This window comes from Bubalus bubalis, chromosome 9, assembly GCF_019923935.1.
Source record: "Bubalus bubalis isolate 160015118507 breed Murrah chromosome 9, NDDB_SH_1, whole genome shotgun sequence".
Taxonomy (NCBI): Eukaryota; Metazoa; Chordata; class Mammalia; order Artiodactyla; family Bovidae; genus Bubalus; species Bubalus bubalis.
In genome coordinates, this window is record NC_059165.1 from 107,037,165 (window position 1) to 107,061,408 (window position 24,244).

Sequence of the window (24,244 nt, forward strand, 5' to 3'; positions counted from 1 at the left end):
TTTTAATATGTTGTCTAGGTTGGTCACAGCTTTTTTCCACAGAGCATGCGTTTTTTAATTTCATGACTGCAGTCATCATCTGCAGTGATTTTGGAACCCAAGAAAATAAAGTCTGTCACTGTTTCCATCGTTTCCCCATCTATTTGCCATGAAGTGATGGGACCAGATGCCATGATCTTAGTTTTTTGAATGCTGAGTTTTAAGCCAGCATTTTCACTCTTCTTTCACTTTCAAGAGGCTCTTCAGTTCCTCTTCACTTTCTGCCATAAGGGTGGTGTCATCTGCATATCTGAAGTTACTGATATTTCTCCCAGCAACTTGGTTCCAGCTTGTGTTTCATCCAGCCCAGCATTTCTCATGATGTACTCTGCATATAAGTTAAATAAGCAGGATGACAATGTACAGCCTCGACATACTCCTTTCCCAATTTGGAACCAGTCTGTTGTACCATGTCCAGTTCTAACTGTTGGTTCTTGACCTGTATACAGATTTCTCAGGAGGCAGGTCAGGTGGTCTGGTATTCCCATCTCTTGAAGAATTTTCCAGTTTGTTGTGATCCACACAGTCAAAGGCTTTGGCATAGTCAATAAAGCAGAAGTAGATGTTTTTCTGGACTCTCATGCTTTGTTGATGATCCAACAGATGTTGGTAATTTGATCTCTGGATCCTCTTCCTTTTCTATATCCAGCTTATACATCTGAAAGTTCTCAATTTATGGACTGCTGAAGCCTAGCTTGGAGAATTTTGAGCGTTACTTTGCTAGCATGTGAAATGAGTGCAGTTGCATGGTAGTTTCAAAATTCTTTGGCATTGCCTTTCTTTGGGATTGGAATGAAAACTGATCTCTTCCAGTCCTGTGGCCTGGTCACTGCTGAGTTTTCCAAATTTGCTGGCATATTGAGTGCAGCACTTTCACAGCATCATCTTTTAGGATTTGAAATAGCTCAGCTGGAATTCCTTTATCTCTACTAGCTTTGTTCTTAGTGATGCTTCCTAAGGCCCACTTGACTTTGCACTCCAGGATGTCTGGCTCTAGGTCAATGATCACAGCATCGTGGTTATTTGGGTCACTAAGATCTTTTTTGTATAGTCCTTCTGTGTATTCTTGCCACCTCTTCTTAATATCTTCTGCTTCTGCATCTTGCTCTAGCACAATTTGTAAAGAATCATCTCCTTTCCCCACTGACCCATATTGGCACCTTTGTCAAACATCTTGTGACCATGTGTGGGGCCTACTTCCAGACTTACTCTTCTGCCAGTTGGATCTCTCCAGTACAACAGCCTTACTTACCAGAGCTTTATGATGAGTCTTGTCTTACACATCCTCCACAGTGTTTCTCTTCTTCAAAATTATCATGGGAATGCTGAGTCCTTTGCACTTTCATATGAATTTTAGAATTAGCTCCCTGACTTCTACAATAAAACTGCTACAACTTCTAAATTCTGCTAAACTTCTACAATAAAACTGCTAAGATTTTGAATTTCCATGGCACTATTCTTTGAAACTGTTCTCTGAGACATCCTACTCCACCTTGGCTACTTCTTAAAAGGGCCTTGAAAAATGCCACATTGAGCAAATTTACCAGTCTCTTCTGGGGCCCAGAGTCTTTGACATTTTGAACATCATGCTACCTTTTAGTCCAGACTGGCAACACTTTCACAAGTACAAGTCTTGAGCTGTGTGGTCCTGCTGGTTGTTGCTGAGCATGCCTGTGTATCTGATAACTGTCTCTGTGGGCTGACCTGTGACAGATTGAGCTGGAGTGCTGAACTCTGATTCATGCATCTTTCACTGTCCAGCAGGTTGACCAGGAAGCATTCACAGGCAGTGGTGGAGAAACACATATTTTGAAGTCTCTGCTTGCAGCAAGTCTGCTCGAATCCCATTGACAAAGCATGTCATGTGGCAAAATTCAGATCCAAGGACTGAGAATATACATTACACCTCTTGATGGGAGTAACTGCAAAGACACAGAGCAAAGGATGTATATGAGGGAGATATGGAAAATTGAATTCATTAATTCAATTCATTTCCCTTCAATTTATACTTTATTGTTAAGCAGATAAACACTTAACATAGTACAACTCCATTCAGATCAGTTCAGTTCAGTCACTCAGTTCTGTCCGACTCTTTGTGACCCCATGAATCGCAGCACGCCAGGCCTCCCTGTCCATCACCAACTCCCGGAGTTCACCCAGACTCACGCCCATAGAGACGGTGATGCCATGCAGCCATCTCATCCTCTGTCGTTCCCTTTTCCTCCTGCCCCCAAACCCTCCCAGCATCAGAGTCTTTTCTAATGAGTCAACTCTTCGCATGAGGTGGCCAAAGTATTGGAGTTTCAGCTTTAGCATCAGTCCTTCCAAAGAACACTCAGGACTGATCTCATTTAGAATGGACTAATTGGATCTCCTTGCAGTACAAGGGACTCTCAAGAGTCTTCTCCAACACCACAGTTCAAAAGCGTCAATTCTTCAGTGCTCAGCCTTCTTCACAGTCCAACTCTCACATCCATACATGACTACTGGAAAAACCATAGCCTTGACGAGACAGACCTTTGTTGGCAAAGTAATGTCTCTGCTTTTGAATATGCTATCTAGGTTGGTCATAACTTTCCTTCCAAGGACTAAGCGTCTTTTAATTTCATGGCTGCAATCACCATCTGCAGTGATTTTGGAGCCCCCAAAAATAAAGTCTGACACTGTTTCCCCATCTATTTCCCATGAAGTGATGGGACCAGATGCCATGATCTTAGTTTTCTGAATGGTGAGCTTTAAGCCAACTTTTTCATTCTCCTCTTTCACTTTCATCAAGAGGCTCTTTAGTTCCTCTTCACTTTCTGCCATAAGGGTAGTGTCATATGCATATCTGAGGTTATTGATATTTCTCCCGGCAATCTTGATTCCAGCTTGTGCTTCTTCCAGCCCAGTGTTTCTCATGATGTACTCTGCATAGAAGTTAAATAAGCAGGGTGCAATATACAGCCTTGACATACTCCTTTTCCTATTTGGAATCAGTCTGTTGTTCCATGTCCAGTTCTAACTGTTGCTTCCTGACCTGCATATAGGTTTCTCAAGAGGCAAGTCAGGTAGTCAGGTATTCCCATCTCTTTCAGAATTTTCCACAGTTTATTGTGATCCACACAGTCAAAGGCTTTGGCATAGTCAATAAAGCAGAAATAGATGTTTTTCTGGAACTCTCTTGCTTTTTTGATGATCCAGAGGATGTTGGCAATTTGGTTTCTGGTTCCTCTGCCTTTTCTAAAACCAGCTTGAACATCTGGAAGTTCACAGTTCATGTATTACTAAAGCCTGGCTTGGATAATTTTGAGTATTACTTTACTAGCATGTGAGATGAGTGTAATTGTGCGGTAGTTTGAGCATATTTCTTAGTTATTTCCCTCTTCTCTTCCACACCAGCAAATTCCTGAACATTACCCAAGAAAGATGTCTCTGACACTCAGCTCATAAGACCACACTGTTTCCACTTACTCAGCTCATCACTGAATATTCTTCTGAGAGCTTCTCTGATCATTTTTCTAACTTTTAAAATTATTTCTGTTTCTATATAAAACATTCTTGAAACACTCAAATCAATACATTTAACATTTTTATCACCTCAAAAAGCTCTCTTACTGTTTTGCAGCCAAGCTCTTTCTTCTAGGGATTTACCCATTAGTTTTATGTTTTTGGACTTTATATATAAATGGAATACTCTTTTACTTAATATAGTCTGTAAGAATTATTCATGTTTTGCTTGTATCTTCAGTTCCTTTTTATTTTGAAGAATATTCAGTTCAGTTCAGTCACTTAGTCATGTCCAACTATTTGCAACCCCGTGGACTGCAGCATGCCAGGCTTCCGTGTCCTTCACCATCTCCCAGAGCTTGCTCAAACTTGTGTCCATTTAGTCAGAGATACCAACCAACCATCTTGTCCTCTGTCATCCCCTTCTCCTCCTGCCTTCAATCTTTCCCAGCATCAGGGTCTTTTCCAGTGAGTCAGTTCTTCCCATCAGGTGGCCAAAGTATTGGAACTTCAACTTCAGCATCAGTCCTTCCAATGAATATTCAGGATTGATTTCCTTTAGGATTGACTGGTTTGATCTCCTTGCAGTCCAAGGGATTCTCAAGAGTCTTGTCCAACACCACAGTTCAAAAGCATCAATTCTTCAGTGCTTAGCTTTCTTTATAGTCCAACTCTCACATCCATGCATGACTACTGGAAAAACCATAGCTTTGACTAGACAGACCTTTCTCAGCAAAGTAATGTTCCTGTTTTTAATATAGTGTGTTTGTCATAGTTTTTCTTCCAAGGAGCAAGCATCTTTTAATTTCATGGCTGCAGTCACCATCTGAAGTGATTTTGGAGCCCAAGAAAATAAATTAAGTCATTATTTCCATTGTTTCCTCATCTATTTGCCATGAAGTGATGGGACTGGATGCCATGATCATAGTTTTTTGAATGTTTAGTTTTAAGCCAACTTTTTCACTCTCTTCTTTCACTTTCATGAAGAGGCTCTTTATCTCCTTTTTGCTTTCTGCCATGAGGGTGGTGTCATCTGAATATCTAAAGTTAATTATATCTCTCCCGGAAATCTTGATTCCAGCTTGTGTTTCATCCAGCCTGGCATTTTTTTATTTTTTAACTTTACAATATTGTATTGGTTTTGCCATATATCAACATGAATCCGCCACAGGTATACATGTGTTCCCCATCCTGAACCCTCCTCCCTCCTCCCTCCCCATACTATCCCTCTGGGTCGTCCCAATGCACCAGCCCCAAGCACCCAGTATCGTGCATCGAACCTGGACTGGTGACTCATTTCATATATGATATTATACATGTTTCAATGCCATTCTCCCAAATCATCCCACCCTCTCCCTCTCCCACAGAGTCCAAAGGACTGTTCAATACATCAGTGTCTCTTTCGCTGTCTCGTATACAGGGTTATTGTTACCATCTTTCTAAATTCCATATATATGCGTTAGTATACTGTATTGGTGTTTTTCTTTTTGGCTTACTTCACTCTGTATAATAGGCTCCAGTTTCATCCACCTCATTAGAACTGATTCACATGTATTCTTTTTAATGGCTGAGTAATACTCCATTGTGTATATGTACCATAGCTTTCTTATCCATTCATCTGCTGATGGACACCTAGGTTGCTTCCATGTCCTGGCTATTATAAACAGTGCTGCGATGAACATTGGGGTACACGTGTCTCTTTCAATTCTGGTTTCCTCAGTGTTACGCCTAGCAGTGGGGTTGCTGGATCATAACAGCCCAGCATTTTGCATGATGTACTATGCATATAAGTTAAATAAGCAGAGTGACAATATATAGCCTTGACATACTCCTTTCCAATTTGGAACCAGTCCATTGTTCCATGTCCAGTTCTAACTATTGCTTCTTGACTTGCATACAAATTTCTCAGGAGGCAGGTAAGGTGGTCTGGTATTCCCATCTCTTTAAGAATTTTCCAGTTTGTTGTGATTCACAGTCAAAGGCTTTTGCTAGTCAATGAAGCAGATGTTTTTCTGGAATTCTCTTGCTTTTTCAATGATCCAATGAATCTTGGCAATTTGATCTCTGGTTCTTCTGCCTTTTCTAAAACCAGCTTGAACATCTGGAAGTTCACATACTGTTGAAGCCTAGCTTCAAGAATTTGAGCATTACTTCACTAGTGTGTGAGATGAGTGCAATTGTGCGGTAGTTTGAGCATTCTTTGGCATTGCCTTTCTTTGGGATTGGAATGAAAACTGACCTTTTCCAGTCCTGTGGCCACTGCTGAGTTTTCCAAATTTGCTGGCATAATGAGTGCAGCACCTTCACAGTATCATCTTTTAGGATTTGAAATAGCTCAACTGGAATTCCATCACCTCCACTAGCTTTGTTCATAGTGATGCTTCCTAAGGCCCACTTGACTTCACATTCCAGGATGTCTGGCTCTAGGTGAGTGATCACACCATCATGGTTATCTGGGTCATGAAGATCTTTTTTGTACAGTTCTTCTGTGTATTCTTGCCACCTCTTCTTAATATCTTCTGATTCTTAGGTCTATACCATTTCTGTCCTTTATTGTGCCCATCTTTGCGTGAAATATTCCCTTGGTATCTCTAATTTTCTTGAAGAGAGCTCTCGTCTTCCCATTCTATTGTTTTTCTCTATTTCTTTGCATTGATCACTGAGAAGGCTTTATCTCTCCTTGCTATTCTTTGGAATTCTGTATTCAAATGGGTATATATTTCTTTTTCTCCTTTGCCTTTAGCTTTTCTTCTTTTCTCAACTATTTGTATGGTCTCCTCAGCCAACCATTTTGGCTTTTTTGCATTTCTTTTCCTCAGGATCGTTTGATCATCACCTCCTGTATAAATTTACAAACCCCTGTCCATAGTTCTTCAGGCACTCTGTCTATCAGATCTAATCCCTTGAATCTATTTGTCATTTCCCCTGTATAATTGTAAAGCATTTGATTTAGTTCATACCTGAATGGCTTAGTGGTTTTCCCTACTTTCTTCAATTTTGCCTGAAATTTGCAATAAGGAGTTCATGATCTGAGCCACAGTCAGCTCCTGGTCTTGTTTTTGCTGTCTGTATAGAGCTTCTCTATCTTTGGCTGCAAAGGATGTAATCCATCTGATTTTGGTATTGACCATCTGGTGATATCCATGTGTAGAGTCATCTCTTGTGTTGTTGGAAGAGGGTTTTTGCTGTGACCAGCATGTTCTCTTGGCAATACTCTGTTAGCCTTTGCTCTGCTTCATTTTGTTCTCCAAGGTTTGGCTGTTACTCCAAATTTACCTTGACTTTGTACTTTTGCATTCCAGTTCCCTATGATGAAAAGGAAATCTTTTTTAAAATTACCTGTGGCAGATTCATTTTGATATTTGGCAAAACTAATACAGTTATGTAAAGTTTAAAAATAAAATAAAATAAAAAATAAAATTTATTATTTTATTGAAGATTAATTGCTTTACAAAATTCTGCTGTTTTCTGTCAAACCTCAACATGAATCAGCCATAGGTATACATATATCCTCTCCCTTTTGAACCTCCCTCCTATCTCCCTCCCCATCTCACCCCTTTTGTTGTTAGTTCTAGGAGGTCTTGTAGGTCATCATAGAACCGTTCAACTTCACCTTCATTGGCATTAGTGGCTGGGGCATAGACTTCGATTACTGTGATATTGAATGGGTTGCCTTGGAGACAAACAGAGGCCATTCTTTTGTTTTTGAGATTGCACCCAAGAACTGCATTTTGAACTCTTTTGTTGACTATGAGGGCTACTCTATTTCTTCTAAGGGATTCTTACCCACAGTAATAGATATAATGGTCATCTGAATTAAATTCACTCATTCCAGTCGATTTTATTTCACTGATTCCTAAAAATGTCGATGTTCACTCTTGCCATCTCCTGTTTTACCACTTCCAACTTACCTTGATTCATGGACCTAACATTCCGGGTTCCTATGCAATATTGTTCTTTACAGCATCAGACTTTACTTCCCTCACCAGTCATATCTACAGCTGGGCACTGTTTTCACTTTGGCTCAGCCTCTTCATTCTTTCTGGAGCTATTTGTCCACTGTTCTCCAGTAGCATATTGGGCACCTTATCGACCTGGGGAGTTCATTTTCAGTGTCATATCTTTTTGCCTTTTCATCACATAAATACCAAAGTTTATTTGTCTATTCTTCTGTTGACTGACATTTGTGTTGTTTCAGTTTTGGGGTCCTGTGAATAAAACTCTTATGAACATTCTTTTACAACTGTCTCTCTGCACATGTGCTCTCATTGCTCTTGGGTGCTTACATGACAATGAGATTACTTATTCATGTAGTTTTGAGAAACTGCAAAGGATTTTCCAAAGTGTGTGTACAATTTTACACTGTCTTCAGCACGACTATGAGCTACAGGTCTGTTTGTTGGACTACAAGTCTTTATTTTACCTTCATTTTTACAGATAATTTCCCTAGATATAGACTTCTGGGTAGACAGTTTTCTAGTTTAATTTTGTTTTGCAATAGTCTGATTCATTGTCTTCTTTTATTTTATTTTATTTTTAAACCTGAAACACTGTATTAGTTTCGCCAAACATCAAAATGAATCCGCCACAGGTATACATGGGCTCCCCATCCTGAACCCTCCTCCCTCCTCCCTCCCCACACCATCCCTCTGGGTCGCTGACTTGCATAGTTTTTAATGAAAAACTTGTAACTCTTATCCTTGATCCTCTGTGTTAAATATTTCCCACTCTCACTGCCTTAGGATTTTCCTTGACTTCATTTTGCAGCCATTTGACTGTGATCTTTCCTCCTTCCTGCCTTTTCTTTTGCTGCACTATGTGGCCAGCGGGATCCTAGTTTTCTAACCAAGGATGAACCCATGCCCCCTGCAGTGGAAGTGTCTCAACCACTGGACCTTCAGGGAATGCCACTGACTATGATGTTTGCTTGTTTAATTCTGGTGTGGGGTTCTCTGAAATTCTTGAATCTGTGATTATTATAGTCTTTAATCTTGGAAAATTCTTGTCCTTTATATCTCCACGTATTTCTTATGCCCTACACTCTCTTCTTCTGGGACTAATTCCACATATGTTACACTGCTATTTTCCTACATCTCTTAAGGTTTTGCTTTATTCCCCACTTTTTCTTTTGTATTTTAGCATGGTTAATAGCTATTGACCTATCTTCACATTTGCTGATTCTTTCCTCATTTGTGTCCACTCTGCTGAAACACCTGTTGAAGAAATTTTAAAATTTCTGATAGTGTGTATTTCTGGCATTCCCAACTGATTGTTTTTTAATAGTTTCCATATCTCTGCTTTAAAATTCTTCATTTTTTTCATGCTTGAGTACTTCTTAATTTCTTTAACATATTAATCATAGCTACTTTAAAGTTCCTTTCAGATACTTTCAATGTTTCAGTCATCTCTGGGTCTGATTTTGTTCAATGTTACATCTCTTGACAGTGGGTCCAGTGTTTTATTTCCCCTCCCCCCATACGTGTGTGTGTGTGTGTGTATCCTTTCATTTTTGGTTGAATGCCAGATATTAAAGAAGAACACTTAAGACTAAAGTCTCTGTACCCCAAAACAGGCATTCCTCTTCTTCTGCTAAACCATTAAGATGGGGAAGGTCTGATTCAGGCCAGTGAGAACTTGAACTGGGTTGTGGCTTTTGCTGTTGGTCTTGGCATCTGGGATTTTCCAGGGATGTGGGACTGTTCTGCTCTTCCTCCACAATAGTGCACCTGTACCAGGCCCTGAGGACAGGGGTATGTGGTGCCTCCCGCCACACACTACTGGTAGGAGGCTTTTGCTCCATATGTGAGAGGTAAGCAAAATGTGTTCTTTCAGGTCCCCAGTGGTAGGTGGTAATCTTCTAAACACCTACACTGAGATGTTCTCTCTGTCGTCCCTTGCTCTGCCCCAAGTATATTGCATGAGCTGCTAGTGAAGGCCTAGGAGAAAGACCCACCAGTGAGTGCAATCCTCCTCTTGTCTGATTTCTCATTGTTCTGAACTGGCATCCTGGCCCACAGTTGAATAGCTCATTGAAATTATAGCTAGCTGACTTCTCCCTTCCACTTTGTGTTGCACCTCTTCCTCTGTACCATTTTCAGAGCTCATCATTCTGGATCTCTGTCCACCTGGTTCCACGTGGGCCTTGCCGTCTGTGTAAACATGGCTGGGATATTTTCTTCTACCTCTACACTGTCTTTATTCAATGTCTCAGGTGCTCCACAAGGCTTTTCACTCTTAACTGGTTACAACTCAGCCTTCTAGACCTGTGTGAGCTCTGGGAACTATGAAGTCTCATCTGGCTACTCTGCCCTTCCTGTGGAATTGTATACTGTGTACCCATGGCTCAGGGTCCAATGGCAGACTGCAGGCACTAAGGCCTCCTGTGCTCCCTCAGGGGTCTTTCACTCTGGCGTACCCTGATTCTGGCATCCACCTTTGCAGACTCCAGCTGCCTGTGCACCTCTTCACAGCCTGGAATGTGCTCCAAGAAGGACGATGAGGCCCTTACAGACCTTACCTCATCTGTTCTCTTTTCTCAGGGGCCACAGCTGTGCCCTGCCTCATGTTGAATGGGAAATAGTTGCCTCCTAGGTAAATATGTTTACTGCTAGCTGATGGTAGAGGCAAGTTCACTCCCAGTTACCCCAATGTGGGCACAGCAAAAGGCCTCAGATTTTTAGCTGGCTCAGTAGTTAAAAGTATTTTCCAACTGTATTTTACTACATTGCTTCTCCAGGATCACCAACCTTGAGTTTTTTTATTCCTTCTATTAACCATCTAATTCTTCCATGGCTTCTCTCCTGATACTGCCTTGCCAGTGCACTCAATAGAAACCACAAACACTGCTGACATTCTGCTTCCCATCATCTTCCTTTGAGGTACACATTTGTTTACTCTAAAACTAATTCCCCTCTGGCACAGACTACACTATCCCCAAATAGATGCCCCTCCCCCCGCCAATACCCACTCAGACCTGTCTTTAACCTGTGAGAATGACCCCTTTCTAGGCAGAACTGGATCACTTATGCATTGGTCAGGCAAGTACAGGTTTCCTAGGACCAATTACCATATGCATTGGCATAGACAAGGACACATGGAATAACAACCCACAAAACTTACTTCCCTGGTGACTCAGATGGTAAAGCGTCTGTCTACAATGTGAGAGACCTGGGTTCGATCCCTGGGTTGGGAAGATTCCCTGGAGAAGGAAATAGCAACCCATTCCAGTACTCTTGCCTTGAAAATCCCATGGATGGAGGAGCCTGGGGCAGGCTACTATCCATGGGGTCGCAAAGAGTCGGGCACGACTGAGTGACTTCACTTCACTTCTTGCACACATTCTGTCATCCATTCACTCTCAGCCGATGGAGCTGTTTGCACTTGAGCTGCGACAATGGGGATGTAATGGGATGAACCAAGTCTTGGCTCTTACATCTCTCCCAGGAAGTGTCACGTGGCACATATTTAAACTCTACTGACAAAAGCCTGGGTCTCCATTGCAGAGAAGGGAGCCACATGGAGGGTGGGAGCAAGAGAAGGAGCTCTGGTGTGAGCCCACTAAGCCTTGGGGGAGCTCCAGTGTGTGCCCTGGGGAAAAGGAGTGAGAAGACCGTTCACTGGGCCTGCACTGCTTTTGACAGGAGACACTTCAAACAAGCTGCAGGAGGTGCAGCTGCCTCTGGTCCCATTCCACCTGTGCCGACTGCTCTATGGACAAACAGACATTCTGCCGGACATGCTGTGTGCCGGAAACTTCAAGGACATGAAGACTGCATGTGAGGTGCGACCCACTGTGGGAATGGGAGGCTAAGCCCAGGGATTTCAGATGTTATACATGCTTTAAGCCAGGAGCACTTCTACCGGGTGGGTCAATGGTCCCCAACAGCCTTGTTCCTATGGGGCTCAGAAGTACATCTCCATCCAGCCATGGGTTGAGCGGGAGACCACAAGGTGGCTTATGTGCAAATGCAACGCAGGCCGCAGTCAGGCCCTGTGAACCCCAGTGCTGGCCAGAGCAGCCCAGGGCTCCACGTTTTCCCAGGGGCCACGCTGACTGTCATCCCACAGCACCTACCCTCTACTTGCAGGGCAGTGTAGAGAACACTGCTTGCCTGCAGCAGGGCCTTCCCACTGATGAGGTGGGGCTGCGTGAGTGGTGGGAGCCTGGGTCCATCCCACAGTGTTGGCACTGGGCCACCTTCATGCAGGAGGCCCCAAACTCCCAGTTCACAAGAAACTCCTCTTTTTTCCAGGGTGATTCTGGGGGCCCACTTGTCTGTGAATTCAACCGCACCTGGGTGCAAATTGGAGTAGTGAGCTGGGGGCAGGGTTGCGCATACCCTATGTATCCGACAGTTTTTGCCCGAGTCTCCTTTTTCTCAAAATGGATTCATCATCACATAGAAAACATACCCCTACCTCTTCAGCCACTCCCTGCCCTCTCCTCTGCTCTGGGGGCCATCCTCAGTGTCCTTATGACCTCATTGGCTGCCCTGTCAATGCTGTAAGAACCAAAACCCTCACCCAGCTTCCTCACGGCTGCATGCCTCCATCCCTGCCCAGCTCCAGCCCCTCAAGCCCTCACCCACCTGAGCGAACTGAGGGCCATCAGCCAAGCTCACATGCAAGGTCCGCGAGGAGACCGACGAGGGCCACGCCCAGGAAGGCAGAGGCTGGTCTCATCAAAGAAGGGTGGCGGTTCATGGGAGGGCAGAGTACATTTGTTGAGTGCTCTGGGCACCTAAGACTTGAGAAGATATTAAATGTTTACAAAGCAAGTGTCCCAGAAATCCTATATTTATCTTTCTACACAGAGTACAGCCTCCCTTTCACATGCAGAGTATGTTCATCACCCTGCCCTGTCAGAATGATGGGCAGAAGGATGAGAGAAGGATAAACCAAACTACAGCATGTCTAGAAAGGACAACCATGTAAACACTGGTGTCTGGATATAGAATCCAGGGTGTGACCAAAGCTGGGGCAGAGGGAAAATCATCATCTTGAAAACAGACCCATCAATATCAGAGTATTAAATACTTAAACATCTAATTTGGAAAATGGAAAACATGAGCTGAGAGTAGGCACGCAAAGGAAACTTAAAAAGGTAAAAGCAGAAATCAAAAGCCAAACAACAGAAAAAGCCAAACAACAGAAAACACTAAAACTAACATTTTAGAAATACCAATTTTAACAAAAAATCAAAAAGTAGGAAAGGACATCATGAATTTAATCAAGATATGATGTGAGACTAAAAATACACAAAACAAGAAATGACAAGGGGGCTATATCCACTGAACATAAAGAATTTAAGAAATCCTAAGAGATATTATACAACTCTATGTAAATAAAGTCAAATGAAAGGTATCATGTTTTAGGAAATAACTAATTTACTGAAACTGATCCCAGTAGAGACAGAAGGCTAGAGATCAAATTCCAAAGAAGAAATGGGGAAATTTAAGAAAAAAAACCAACTCTATCCTAGTGAAAGGCCTTCGCTGAGATGGCCCCTTGGGAATCACATCAGGCCTTTAACCACAGGATTGTCCCAGTGCCGTCCATTCTGTTCCAGACACAGACAAAAGAGGAGAGTGTTGTGAAGACAAAAACTAATCACACACAAAAAACTAAGACAGTCCAACCTATCAATTAACAAAAATCCTGATGAAATATTAACAGAAGTCAACATTATTTTTTACGTAATTCACTATAATCATGTAGGAATTATTCCAGTAATGCAAAGATAATTATTAGAAAACCCATAGATGTAATTCACAATATTATTGCTTTTCTAAGGAGAATAAAATTAATGAAAAAATGTTTAACACATTCAAAATCCATTTCCAACTTTTAAAAAAGGAACCAATGGATAATAAGATATATAGTGTATTAGTCGCTCAGTCGTGTCTAACTCTTTGCACCCCCATGGACTGTAGCCCAACAAGCTTCTATGTCCATGGAATTTTCCAGGCAGGAATACTGGAGTAGGTCGCCATTTCCTACTCCAGGGGATCATCCTGACCCAGGGATTGAACACAGGTCTCCTGCATTACAAGCAGATTGTTTAGTGTCTGAGCCACCAGGGAAGTGAAGTTTCCAGGCAAGAGTACTGGAGTGGGGTGCCATAGCCTTCTCCATCAGTAAGATATACACACACACACACATATATATATATTTGTATATATACACGTCAGCCTAAAAGCTAGCACTTTCCTTAGTGAGGGAATGAGTGCCTTTTTATGCTGAAATTAGGGTCACAGAAAGGTTGTTCCTTTATCCCTTGCTCCTTAATACCATATTGGAAGACTGGCCACTGCAGCCACACTAGAGAATCATCCAGGGAAATGGAAAAGGGCCTTTTAATCTATCTCCTATTTTAAAACTTAGAAGGACTTCCCTGGTGGTCCAGTGGTTAAGACTCTGTGCTTTCAATGCAGGGGGCGGGAGTTCAGTCTTTGGTTGGGAACAAAGATTCCACATGCCGTGCAGCAAAAATAAATACATTTTTAAAAAATAAATAAAAATTAAAAATGATATAAAACTGAATTTCTTTAAAAAGAAGACTTAGAGGATATCTGGAACACCCAAGAGAAAACTATGAAACTACCACAAATAGAAAGTTCAGTAAGGTCATTAGATAAAACATGACAAAATCAGTCTATATTCCCATTTTAAGATACATGATGAAAGACAAAACACCAATTATAATAACAATGAAAGAGATAAGATAACTATGACCTTAACAAAAAACGTGAAAATTCATATGAGGAAATCCTTAAAATATTCCTGGGGGGGGGAATAAAAACCAAAATATCATACACAAAAATAAAAAGTAGATTTGGATGAATGATAAGATATCCTAGATTCTTGAACAGACAACTCAAAATGTGTTTTTCTTTTCTGGAGTTAGATAAATTGATTTCAAAGTTTATAGCAAAACATAGATAGGTGAGAAAACCCAGGAATAAAACTAAATTCAAGTCATGGTGGGGACTAAGCCAGCAGAAATTGAACTATCCCCCAAAGATGCTCAGATATGCAGATGACACCACCCTTATGGCAGAAAATGAAGAGGAACTAAAAAGCCTGTTGATGAAAGTGGAAGAGGAGAGTGAAAAAGTTGGCTTAAAGCTCAACATTTGGAAAACTAAGATCATGGCATCTGGTCCCATCACTTCATGGGAAATAGATGGGGAAACAGTGGAAACAGTCAGACTTTATTTTTTTGGGCTCCAAAATCACTGCAGATGGTGACTGCAGCCATGAAATTAAAAGATGCTTACTCCTTGGAAGAAAAGTTATGACCAACCTAGATAGCATATTCAAAAGCAGAGACATTACTTTGCCAACAAAGGTCCATCTAGTCAAGGCTATGGTTTTTCCAGTAGTCATGTATGGATGTGAGAGTTGGACTGTGAAGAAAGCTGAGCGCTGAAGAATTGATGCTTTTGAACTGTGGTGTTGGAGAAGACTCTTGAGAGTCCCTTGGACTGCAAGGAGATCCAACCAGTCCATTCTGAAGGAGATCAGCCCTGGGTGTTCTTTGGAAGGACTGATGCTAAAGCTGAAACTCCAGTACTTTGGCCACCTCATGTGAAGAGTTGACTCATTAGAAAAGACCCTGATGCTGGGAGGGATTGGGGGCAGGAGGAGAAGGGGATGACAGAGGATGAGATGGCTAGATGGCATCACCGACTCAATGGACGTGAGTTTGAGTGAACTGCAGGAGTTGGTGATGGACAGGGAGGCCTGGCGTGCTGCAATTCATGGGGTCACAAAGAGTCAGACACGACTGAGCAACTGAACTGAACTGAAAAGATGCTACAATAATAACATTCCATACACTTGACAATTTGTGTCTGTGCGTACACACAGTGGATAAAACACTCAGAATTGAGCCCAAATATATGCTGCTGCCATCCATGGGGTCGCAAAGAGCTGGACACGACTTAGTGACTAAACAACAATAACATGTTGGAAAATCAGTGTATGGGAAATGTGTCACTTTAAATCACTGAAGATGTTTAAATTTTCAAAAGTGCGATTTGACATGGTCATATAAAGTTGGTCTTAGAAACAGTATACAGCCTGACCAAGTAGACTTTTTTCCCAGCAATTTTGGAAGGGCTGATGTATTGCTGATTCTGCTGGTGATGCCAGTTGTCTCACTGTATCTCAGTGTACACACTGTTCATTGAACCCAGGGTAGGTAAGGCACAAGCTAAGAGGCAGGAAGAGGACTCAAGGAGCCACAGAACTGTAGACACATGTATTCTCTCCTGGCTGATGCAGCAGTCATAACAGTATACACACTATATTCTCTCCTGTCGTGGCTGACCCAGCAGACAGCCGTGAGACAGCAGTAAAGTGCCGCCACTTTCTAAGTGAAGCCCATATATCCCTACAACACAAAGTGGCTCATGACCAAGTTAGCACCTCCTGACGCGCATGCGCGGCGCTAAAAATCATCTCAGCTGTTACATAGTCATTAGTTACAAAACATGGGGTGAGAGAGCCTGAACACGCCAATTTGCTGTCTCCCCACACTCAACCCCCTCAGGCTCTCTTGCTTCACATTCAGTGCGCAGCCCATCTTCTGTGACACTCCCTTGCAGGGTAACACTGACCCTTGGATTTATATCTGGCAACAGCAGTAGCTACAACAACAATCAGTTGCATCCCCAAGACATAGCAAACCCAACGCCAGGTATCACCTGGGACTCGTGCTGCAGCTCTTGCCCTCACGGGGCTAGAAGAGCCACCCACCACATGTGCAGTGCCTTTATCTTCCACGGCCAAGTCCAGTCCACTGTCTGTCTACGTGAGACTTCAGGAAAGCCTCCACAGGGACAACTCTGCCTCTGTGGAGCTTTTATATTAAGGACCCGCAAAATCGCCCACAGGCACTGGGCCCACCCCTGCAAGGAGGGGATCTTTGTGGCAATCACAGCCCACCCACATGATTCCAAATGTTTTCACACTGTTCTAAATCTGCAAGAGAATCAGAATTAGGACCACATCTTAGAACACAGCCTTTACAGTGTACTGTTCTACTAAATCTACATCCCAGGACACAGCTGTTACAGTACACTGTTCTAAACCTACATCCCAGGACACAGCCTTTAGAGTACACTGTTCTACTAAACCTACATCACAGGACACAGCCTTTACACTATGCCTTCGCGCAAATCAGCCCATATTTGCATCTGCATAACCCATATGGGACCCCTGCCAGCTCAGGACCCCTTCAGGGTCTTTACATTTTCAAAATGGCATCTTGCATGCCATCCCTCTACTTCTCTCAGTAAGGACCCGCAAAACCCCCACAGGTGCCGGGCCCACCCCTCTGTCCCAGAGTCACAAAAGCCAAGCTGCCAAAGTTCCCCTGGCTCTTGTCAAAACTGCTTATCCAAGTCGACCAACTCCGCCTGAGTATATGGTTGAACTGTCGTGAACTCAGTCACCCTGGGGGTCCCTTGAGGATGCCTCCCCCAGGCCACATGAGGTGCTCATGCTTCACTTTCTGCTGTACATGAATGGGTCTCACTGCCAAGTGGGAACCCACAGTCTCATTAACTTTCATCATCAGCGTCACTTACCGCCTCGCTGTCAGAGATGCTGGATTCATCAGAGCCACGGGGTTCTTGCTCTAACACCAATATACGTTGCTCTAGTCCTGCCAAGCATCTCTGCACATCACGCACCAGCACAGCATCACTGAGAGCACTGTCCATATTCGCCTTCAGGGCGGTCAGGAAAATCCACCCCACAGTGCCAGGCAGTCTGTGCAGCCTTGTTTGGCAAATGGGAACTCACCGCCTGTAATGCCTTTTCAATGCTGTCCAGTGAACCGTCCACCACCTCCCAGTCTTCCACCAGAGCCCAGGCTGAGAGAATCGCAGCCACATGGTACCACATGCTATATGGTGGCCACTGGCTTCCTCCATCGAGTGGAGCCTCAGGCTCCCCTACCTGCTGGGTATCCTGCCCACTACACCAATTACATTGCTGATCATCCAGTTTGCACTGTTCACTGAAGCTAGGGTAGGCAAGGCGCTAGCTAAGAGGCAGGAAGAAGAGTCGAGGAGCCATAGGAACTGCAGACGTGTTTATTCTCTCCTGGCTGATGCAGCAGCCATAACAGTATACGTGCTATATTCTCTCCTCTTGCGGCTAATCCAGCAGACACAGCCGTGAGGCAGCAATAAGGTGCCGCCACTTTCTAAGTGAAGCTCATATATCCCTACAACACAAAGTAGCTCGTGATCTAGTGAGCACCTCCTGACATGGATGTGCAGTGCTACAAATGATCTCAGCTGTTACATAGTCATTATTTACAAAACGTGGGGCAAGAGAGCCTGAACACTCCATCTTGACCAGTTTGCTCTCTTCACACAGCTGAACACCAGAATTCTTTAGTACAAAACATACCCGTATTCATTCCAGGTAGCAGTCACAAAGTATTTGTTGGGCACTGCTGTGAACCAAGCACTGTCAGGGCCTTGGAGTGACAAGAGGCACCAGAGCAATTAGTCTCTACTGTCATTGGCCTTGTGTTTTGGCATAAAGCTGAGACAAAGCTGCGCTCAGGGCCAGAGTGATGCATTCCCATCATTATGATCTGTAACACGAGTATTTTAACAGCAATAGGTTAAGATAAACTCTTAACTTTATTTGATATCTTTCCCTGGGTCTCCTTCATTCTCATCCGGGGCCACTGGGGATTCAGCTAAGGATGTATTCTTATTTACATTGTATACATCCTTCTGTAAAGAGGTAAGTAATTGCTAGCCACCTGGGTACAGCAACGCTGCCAGGAATACTCAGGCCCTGTATGTATGACACAAGCTAGTCTGCAAGTGAGAGTTACGTTTTCACTACACAGGTCAAGATGGAAGCTCTGTCCTGTCAGGAATAGAGTTAATAACGCAGCATGTGCAGAAGTAAACATACCAAACATCTTCTGTTGGAATGGAAATTGATGAAATACAACTTACCCAAGTCTCTGTGTCAATCAGGCAGAAAGCTTACATGGTAAAGTGACCAATGGAAGCTGAGTGCTTCATGCATCCCAGCTGACCTTCATGCCTCAGTTCCTCTTCCTAATCTGCCTTAGCAAAGTTTTCTGGTTCCTGGTGAAACAACACACATGATGGCTGCAGATGCAACCACACTGCCTGGAAAAGTAAGTGCTCCAATGACACGACTCCCGCACACATATATCAGTGCAGCAGAGACCAGCACTCAGGAGAACAAAGTGGCACCTTACGCTGCATTTTGAATTGCTCTTATGGGGGCCTTAATATCAGATTAATTTGTACATTTCTCAGTATTATTGATCAAACTAAAATTCAAATAATGACAGCAGGGAGTAACCCAGTCAAACAATAACCAAGAAACAAAGAAGCCAAAACTGCAAATCACACACACAAAAAAGTTCTTGGAGACAAAACTTGTCTTACTATATCCAAATGAAAACAAAACTCATGTCAAAATCATGAAGGAAATAAGGGTAACAGTTATGAGAACCAATTGAAAAAGAATGCAAATAACAACAGAAAAGATGAAGCAGTTTATGAGAGCCAGGACACTCTAATAACCAACTGAAGAAGCGGAAGTGAAAGTGACGACACGTAGTGAAAGGGCCGGCAGGGTGGGCGCAGCAGGCTGCTTTGATGAGTTTGTTGACCTTGGGTAAGCCCCACGTTCTTACACTGTGAGTACAAGTTCATCAACACAGTTAATGTGAGAGAATTTGTTTTTCAGACATGATCTCAATAATATTTACAGAGAATCAAACAGAACATACATCTAGAAGTTTCAACCCATGTTTAAAAATGGCTTTAGGGAGCTCCATACTACCAGCAAGATGGTGGCGTAGAAGGATATGCGCTCATCTTCTCCTGCAAGAACACTAAAATTGCAACTAGCTGCTAAAAGCTTTAATTGGATTAAAGATTTACTGAGCATGGTTCTGCCCTCCAGAGTAAGACCCAGTTTTCCCACAGCCAGTCCCTCCCATCTGGAAGCTTGCACAAGCCTCTTATCCTCATCAATCAGAGGGCAGACAGAATGAAAACCACATTTATAGAAAACTAACCCAAATGATCACATGGATCACAGCCTTGTGTAAGGCTATGAGCCATGCCATGTAGGGCCACCCAAGACAGATGGGTCATGGTGAAGAGTTCTAACAAAATGTGGTTCACTGGAGAAGGGAATGGAAAACCACTTTAGCATTCTTGCCTTGAGAATGCCATGAACTGTATGAAAAGGCAAAAAGATATGACATTGAAATATGAACCTCCCCAGGTCAGTAGGTTATGCTACTGGAGAAGAGCAGAGAAATAGCTCCAGAAGGAATGAAGAGGCTGAGCCAAAGCAGAAATGATGCCCAGATGTGTCTAGTGGTGAAAGTAAAGTCCAATGCTGTAAAGAAGAATATTGCGTAGGAACCTGAAATGGTAGGTCCATGAATCAAGGTAAATTGAAAGTCGTCAAACAGGGGATGGCAAGAGTGAACATCGACACTTTAGGAATCAGTGAACTAAAATTAGAGAGGAGTGGGTGAATTTAATTCAGATGACCATTTCTTTAAGGGATTCTTGCCCACAGTAGTAGATAATTATATAGATATTAGTAGATAATTGTATCTATTACTGTGGGCAAGAATCCCTTAAAGAAACAGAATAGCCCTCATAGTCAATAAGAGTCCAAAATGCAGTACTTGGGTGCAATCTCAAAAACAACAGAATGATCTCGGTTTGTTTCCAAGGCAAACCATTCAATATCACAGTAATCCAAGTCTATGCCCCAATCTCTAATGCTGAAGAAGATGAAGTTGAATGGTTCTATGAAGACCTACAAGACCTTCTAGAAACAACACCAAAAGGAAAAAAGAAAAGATGTCCTTTTCATCATAGGGGACTGGAAGGCAAAAGTAGAAAGTCAAGATATACTTGGCGTAACAGGCAAGTCTGGCCTTGGATTACAAAATGAAGCAGAGCAAAGGCTACAGAGTTTTGCCAATGAACCCACTGATCATACCAAACACCATCTTCCAACAACACAGGAGATGATTCTACACACGGGCATCACCAGATGGTCAATACCAAAATCAGACTGATTATATTCTTTGCAGCCAAAGATGGAGAAGCTCTATACAGTCAGCAAAAACAAGACCTGGCACTGACTGTGGCTCAGATCATAGGCTCCTTATTGCCAAATTCAGACTTAAATTGAAGAAAGTAGGGAAAACCACTAGACCATTCAGGTATGACCTAAATCAAATCCCTTACGATTATACAGTGGAAATGACAAATAGATTCAAGGTATTAGACCTGATAGACAGAATGTCTGAAGAACTATGGACAGAGGTTTGTGACATTGTACAGGAGGCAGGGATCAAGACCATCCCCAATGGAAAAAAAAGGCAAAATGGTTGTCTTATGAAGCCTTACAAATAGCTGAGAAAAGAAGAGAAGCTAAAGGCGAAGGAGAAAAGAAAAGATATACCCATTTGAATGCAGAGTTCCAAAGAATAGCAAGGAGAGATAAGAATGCCTTCTTAAGTGTACAATGGAAAGAAACAGAGGAAAACAATAGAATAGGAAAGACTAGAAATCTCTTCAAGAAAATTAGAGATACCAAGGGAACATTTCATGCAAAGGTGGGCACAATAAAGGACAGAAACAGTATTAAAGAAGCAGTATCTAACAGAAGCAGATATTAAAAACAGGTATCAAGAATACACAGAAAAACTATACAAAAAAGATCTTAATGACCCAGATAACCACAATGATGTGATCAGTCACTTACAGCCAGACATCCTGGAGTGTGAAGTCAGGTGGGCCTTAGGAAGCATTACAACCAACAATTCTTGAAGGTTATGGAATTTCAGCTGAGCTATTTCAAACCCTAAAAGATGATGCTATGAAAGTGCTGCACTCAACATGCCAGCAAATTTGGAAAACTCAGCAGTGGCCAGAGGACTGGGAAAGGTCAGTTTCATTCCAAGTCCAAAGAAGGGCAATGGCAAATAATGTTGAAACTACCGTACAATTGTGCTCATTTCCATACTAGCAAGGTAATGCTCAAAATCCTTCAAGCTAGGCTTCAACAGTATGTAAACCAAGAACTTCCAGATGTACAGCTGGGTTTAGAAAAGGCAGAGGAACCAAAGATCAAATTACTAACATCCACTGGATCATAAAAAAATCAAAGGAATTCCAAAAATATATATATTTCTGCTTCATTGACTACACTGAAGCCTTTGACTGTGTGGATCAAAACAAACTGTGGAAAAAAAATTTTTTAATAAATTTATTTATTTTAATTGGAGGTTAATTACTTTACAATATTGTATTGGTTTTGCCATACATCAACATGAATCTGCCACAGGTATACACTTGTTCCCCATCCCGAACTGCCCTCCCTCCTCCCTCCCCGTACCATCCCTCTGGGTCAGAAAATTTTTAAAGAGATGAGAATACCAGACCACCTTGCCTGCCCCCTGAGAAACCTGCATGCAGGTCAAAAAAGCAATAGTCAAAACCGTACATGGAACAATGGACTACTTCAAAATTTGGAAAGGAGTACATCAAGGCTATATAATTATCACGCTGCTTATTTAACATATATGCAATATATATCATGTGAAATGTCAGGCTGGGTGAAACACAAGCTGGAATCAAGATTGCCAGGAGAAATATCAGTAACCTCAGGTATTAAGGTTTTATTGTTCAGTCGCTCAGTCATGTCCAACTCTTTGCAACCTCATAGATGGCAGCACGTCAGGCTTCCCTGTCCTCCACCATCTCCCAGAGCTTGCTCAAATTCACATCCATTGAGTCAGTGATGCCATCCAATCATCTCATCCTCTGTCATCTCTTTCTCCTCCTGCCTTCAATCTTTGCCAGCATCAGGGTATTTTCTAATGAGTCAGCTCTTTGCATCAGGTGGCCAAAGTATGTAAATAAGCAAATCAGTTCAGTTCAGTTCAGTTGCTCAGTCGTCTCCAACTCCTTGCGACCCCATGAATCACAACATGTCAGGCCTCCCTGTCCATCACCAACTCCTGCAGTTCACTCAAACTCATGTCCATCGAGTCGGTGATGCCAGCCAGCCATCTCATCCTCTGTCGTCCCCTTCTCCTCCTGCCCCCAATACCTCCCAGCATCAGGGTCTTTTCCAATGAGCCAGGTCTTTGCATGAGGTGGCCAAAGTATTGGAGTTTCAGCTTCAGCATCAGTCCTTCCAATGAACACCGAGGACTGATCTCCTTTAGTATGGATTGGTTGGATCTCCTTGCAGTCCAAGGGACTCTCAAGAGTCTTCTCCAACACCACAGTTCAAAAGCATCAATTCTTTGAAACTCAGCTTTCTTCACAGTCCAACTCTCACATCCATACATGACCACTGGAAAAACCATAGCCTTGACTAGATGGACCTTCGTTGGCAAAGTAATATCTCTGCTTTTCAAAACACTATCTAGGTTGGTAGATAATACTACCCTAATGGCAGAAATCCAAGAGTAACTAAAGAGCCTCTTGATGAAGATGAAAGAGGAGAGTGGAAAAGCTGGCTTAAAACTCAACATTCAAAAAGCTAAGATCATGGCATCCAGTTTCATCACTTTATGGCAAATAGATGGGAAAAGATGGAAACAGTGATAGATTTTATTTTCTTAGGCTCCAAAATCACTACAGACAGTGACTGCAGCCATGAAATTAAAATATGCTTGCTCCATGGAAGAAAAGCTATGACAAACCTCGACAGTGTATTAAGAATCAGAGACATCATTTTGCTGACAAAGGTCTGTATAGTCCAAGCTATGGTTTTTCCAGTAGTCATGTATGGGCGTGAGAGTTGGACAATTAAGAAGGCTGAATGCTGAAGAATGAATGCCTTTGAATTGTGGTGCTGGAGAAGACTCTTGAGAGTCCCTTGGACTGCAAAGAGATCAAAGCAGTCAATCCTAAAGGAAATCAACCCTGAACATTCATTGGAAGGACTGATGCTAAAACATGCTCCAATACTTTGGCCATCTGATGTGAAGAGCCGACTCTTTGGAAAACACTGATGCTGGTGACAATTGAGTGCAGGAGAAGGAGATAACAGAGGATGAGATGGTTGGATGGCATCATCGACTCAAAAGACTTGAGTTTGAGCACACTCCGTGAGATAGTGAAGGACAGGGAAGTCTGGTGTGCTGCAGTCCATGGGGTTGCAAACAGCTGGACATGGCTAAGAAACTGAACAACAACAAAAAAGTGACACATGTAATATGCATTTTCCAGTTGTTTCTGAGTTATTGGTAATAGGAACTATTCATGACAGAAGACTGATAACATAAATGTATGTGAAAATTTGCAGCTGGATATTCAGCATGAGAAAACTCATATGGGTGAGCTCTTACAAATATGATAAAAATGTGAAAGCTCTCAGATATGTGAAAGATGATCATAAATTTCAAACCCTGAAGCAATCTTTTGAATGTAATGAATATGGAAAAGTTTTACATAATAAGATTGTCTGTGTTACAGCTAAGAGGCTGCTAACAGAAGAGGAATCCTGTAAGGATAATTGAATTTAGGGGCAACTGTGATAAAGCAACTCTTTTAAAAATTAGAGGATAATTACTTTACAATATTGTGATGGTTTTTACCATACATCAACATGAATTAGCATTAGGTATATATGTATGTCACATCCCTTTTTA

The 24,244-nt window shown here is 42.4% G+C and overlaps 1 protein-coding gene across 1 annotated transcript in view; it reads left to right on the forward strand.

The window, feature by feature from the left end:
- The window catches only part of PRSS38 (serine protease 38), a 31,647-nt gene extending 19,612 nt beyond the window's left edge, over window positions 1–12,035 (forward strand). Inside the window, exons 4-5 of the mRNA XM_025294086.3 lie at window positions 11,169–11,308; window positions 11,781–12,035. Of these exons, the coding sequence (XP_025149871.2) occupies window positions 11,169–11,308; window positions 11,781–12,035 (395 nt within the window). The remainder of the gene's footprint in view (window positions 1–11,168; window positions 11,309–11,780) is intronic.
- Window positions 12,036–24,244: the final 12,209 nt, after the last annotated feature.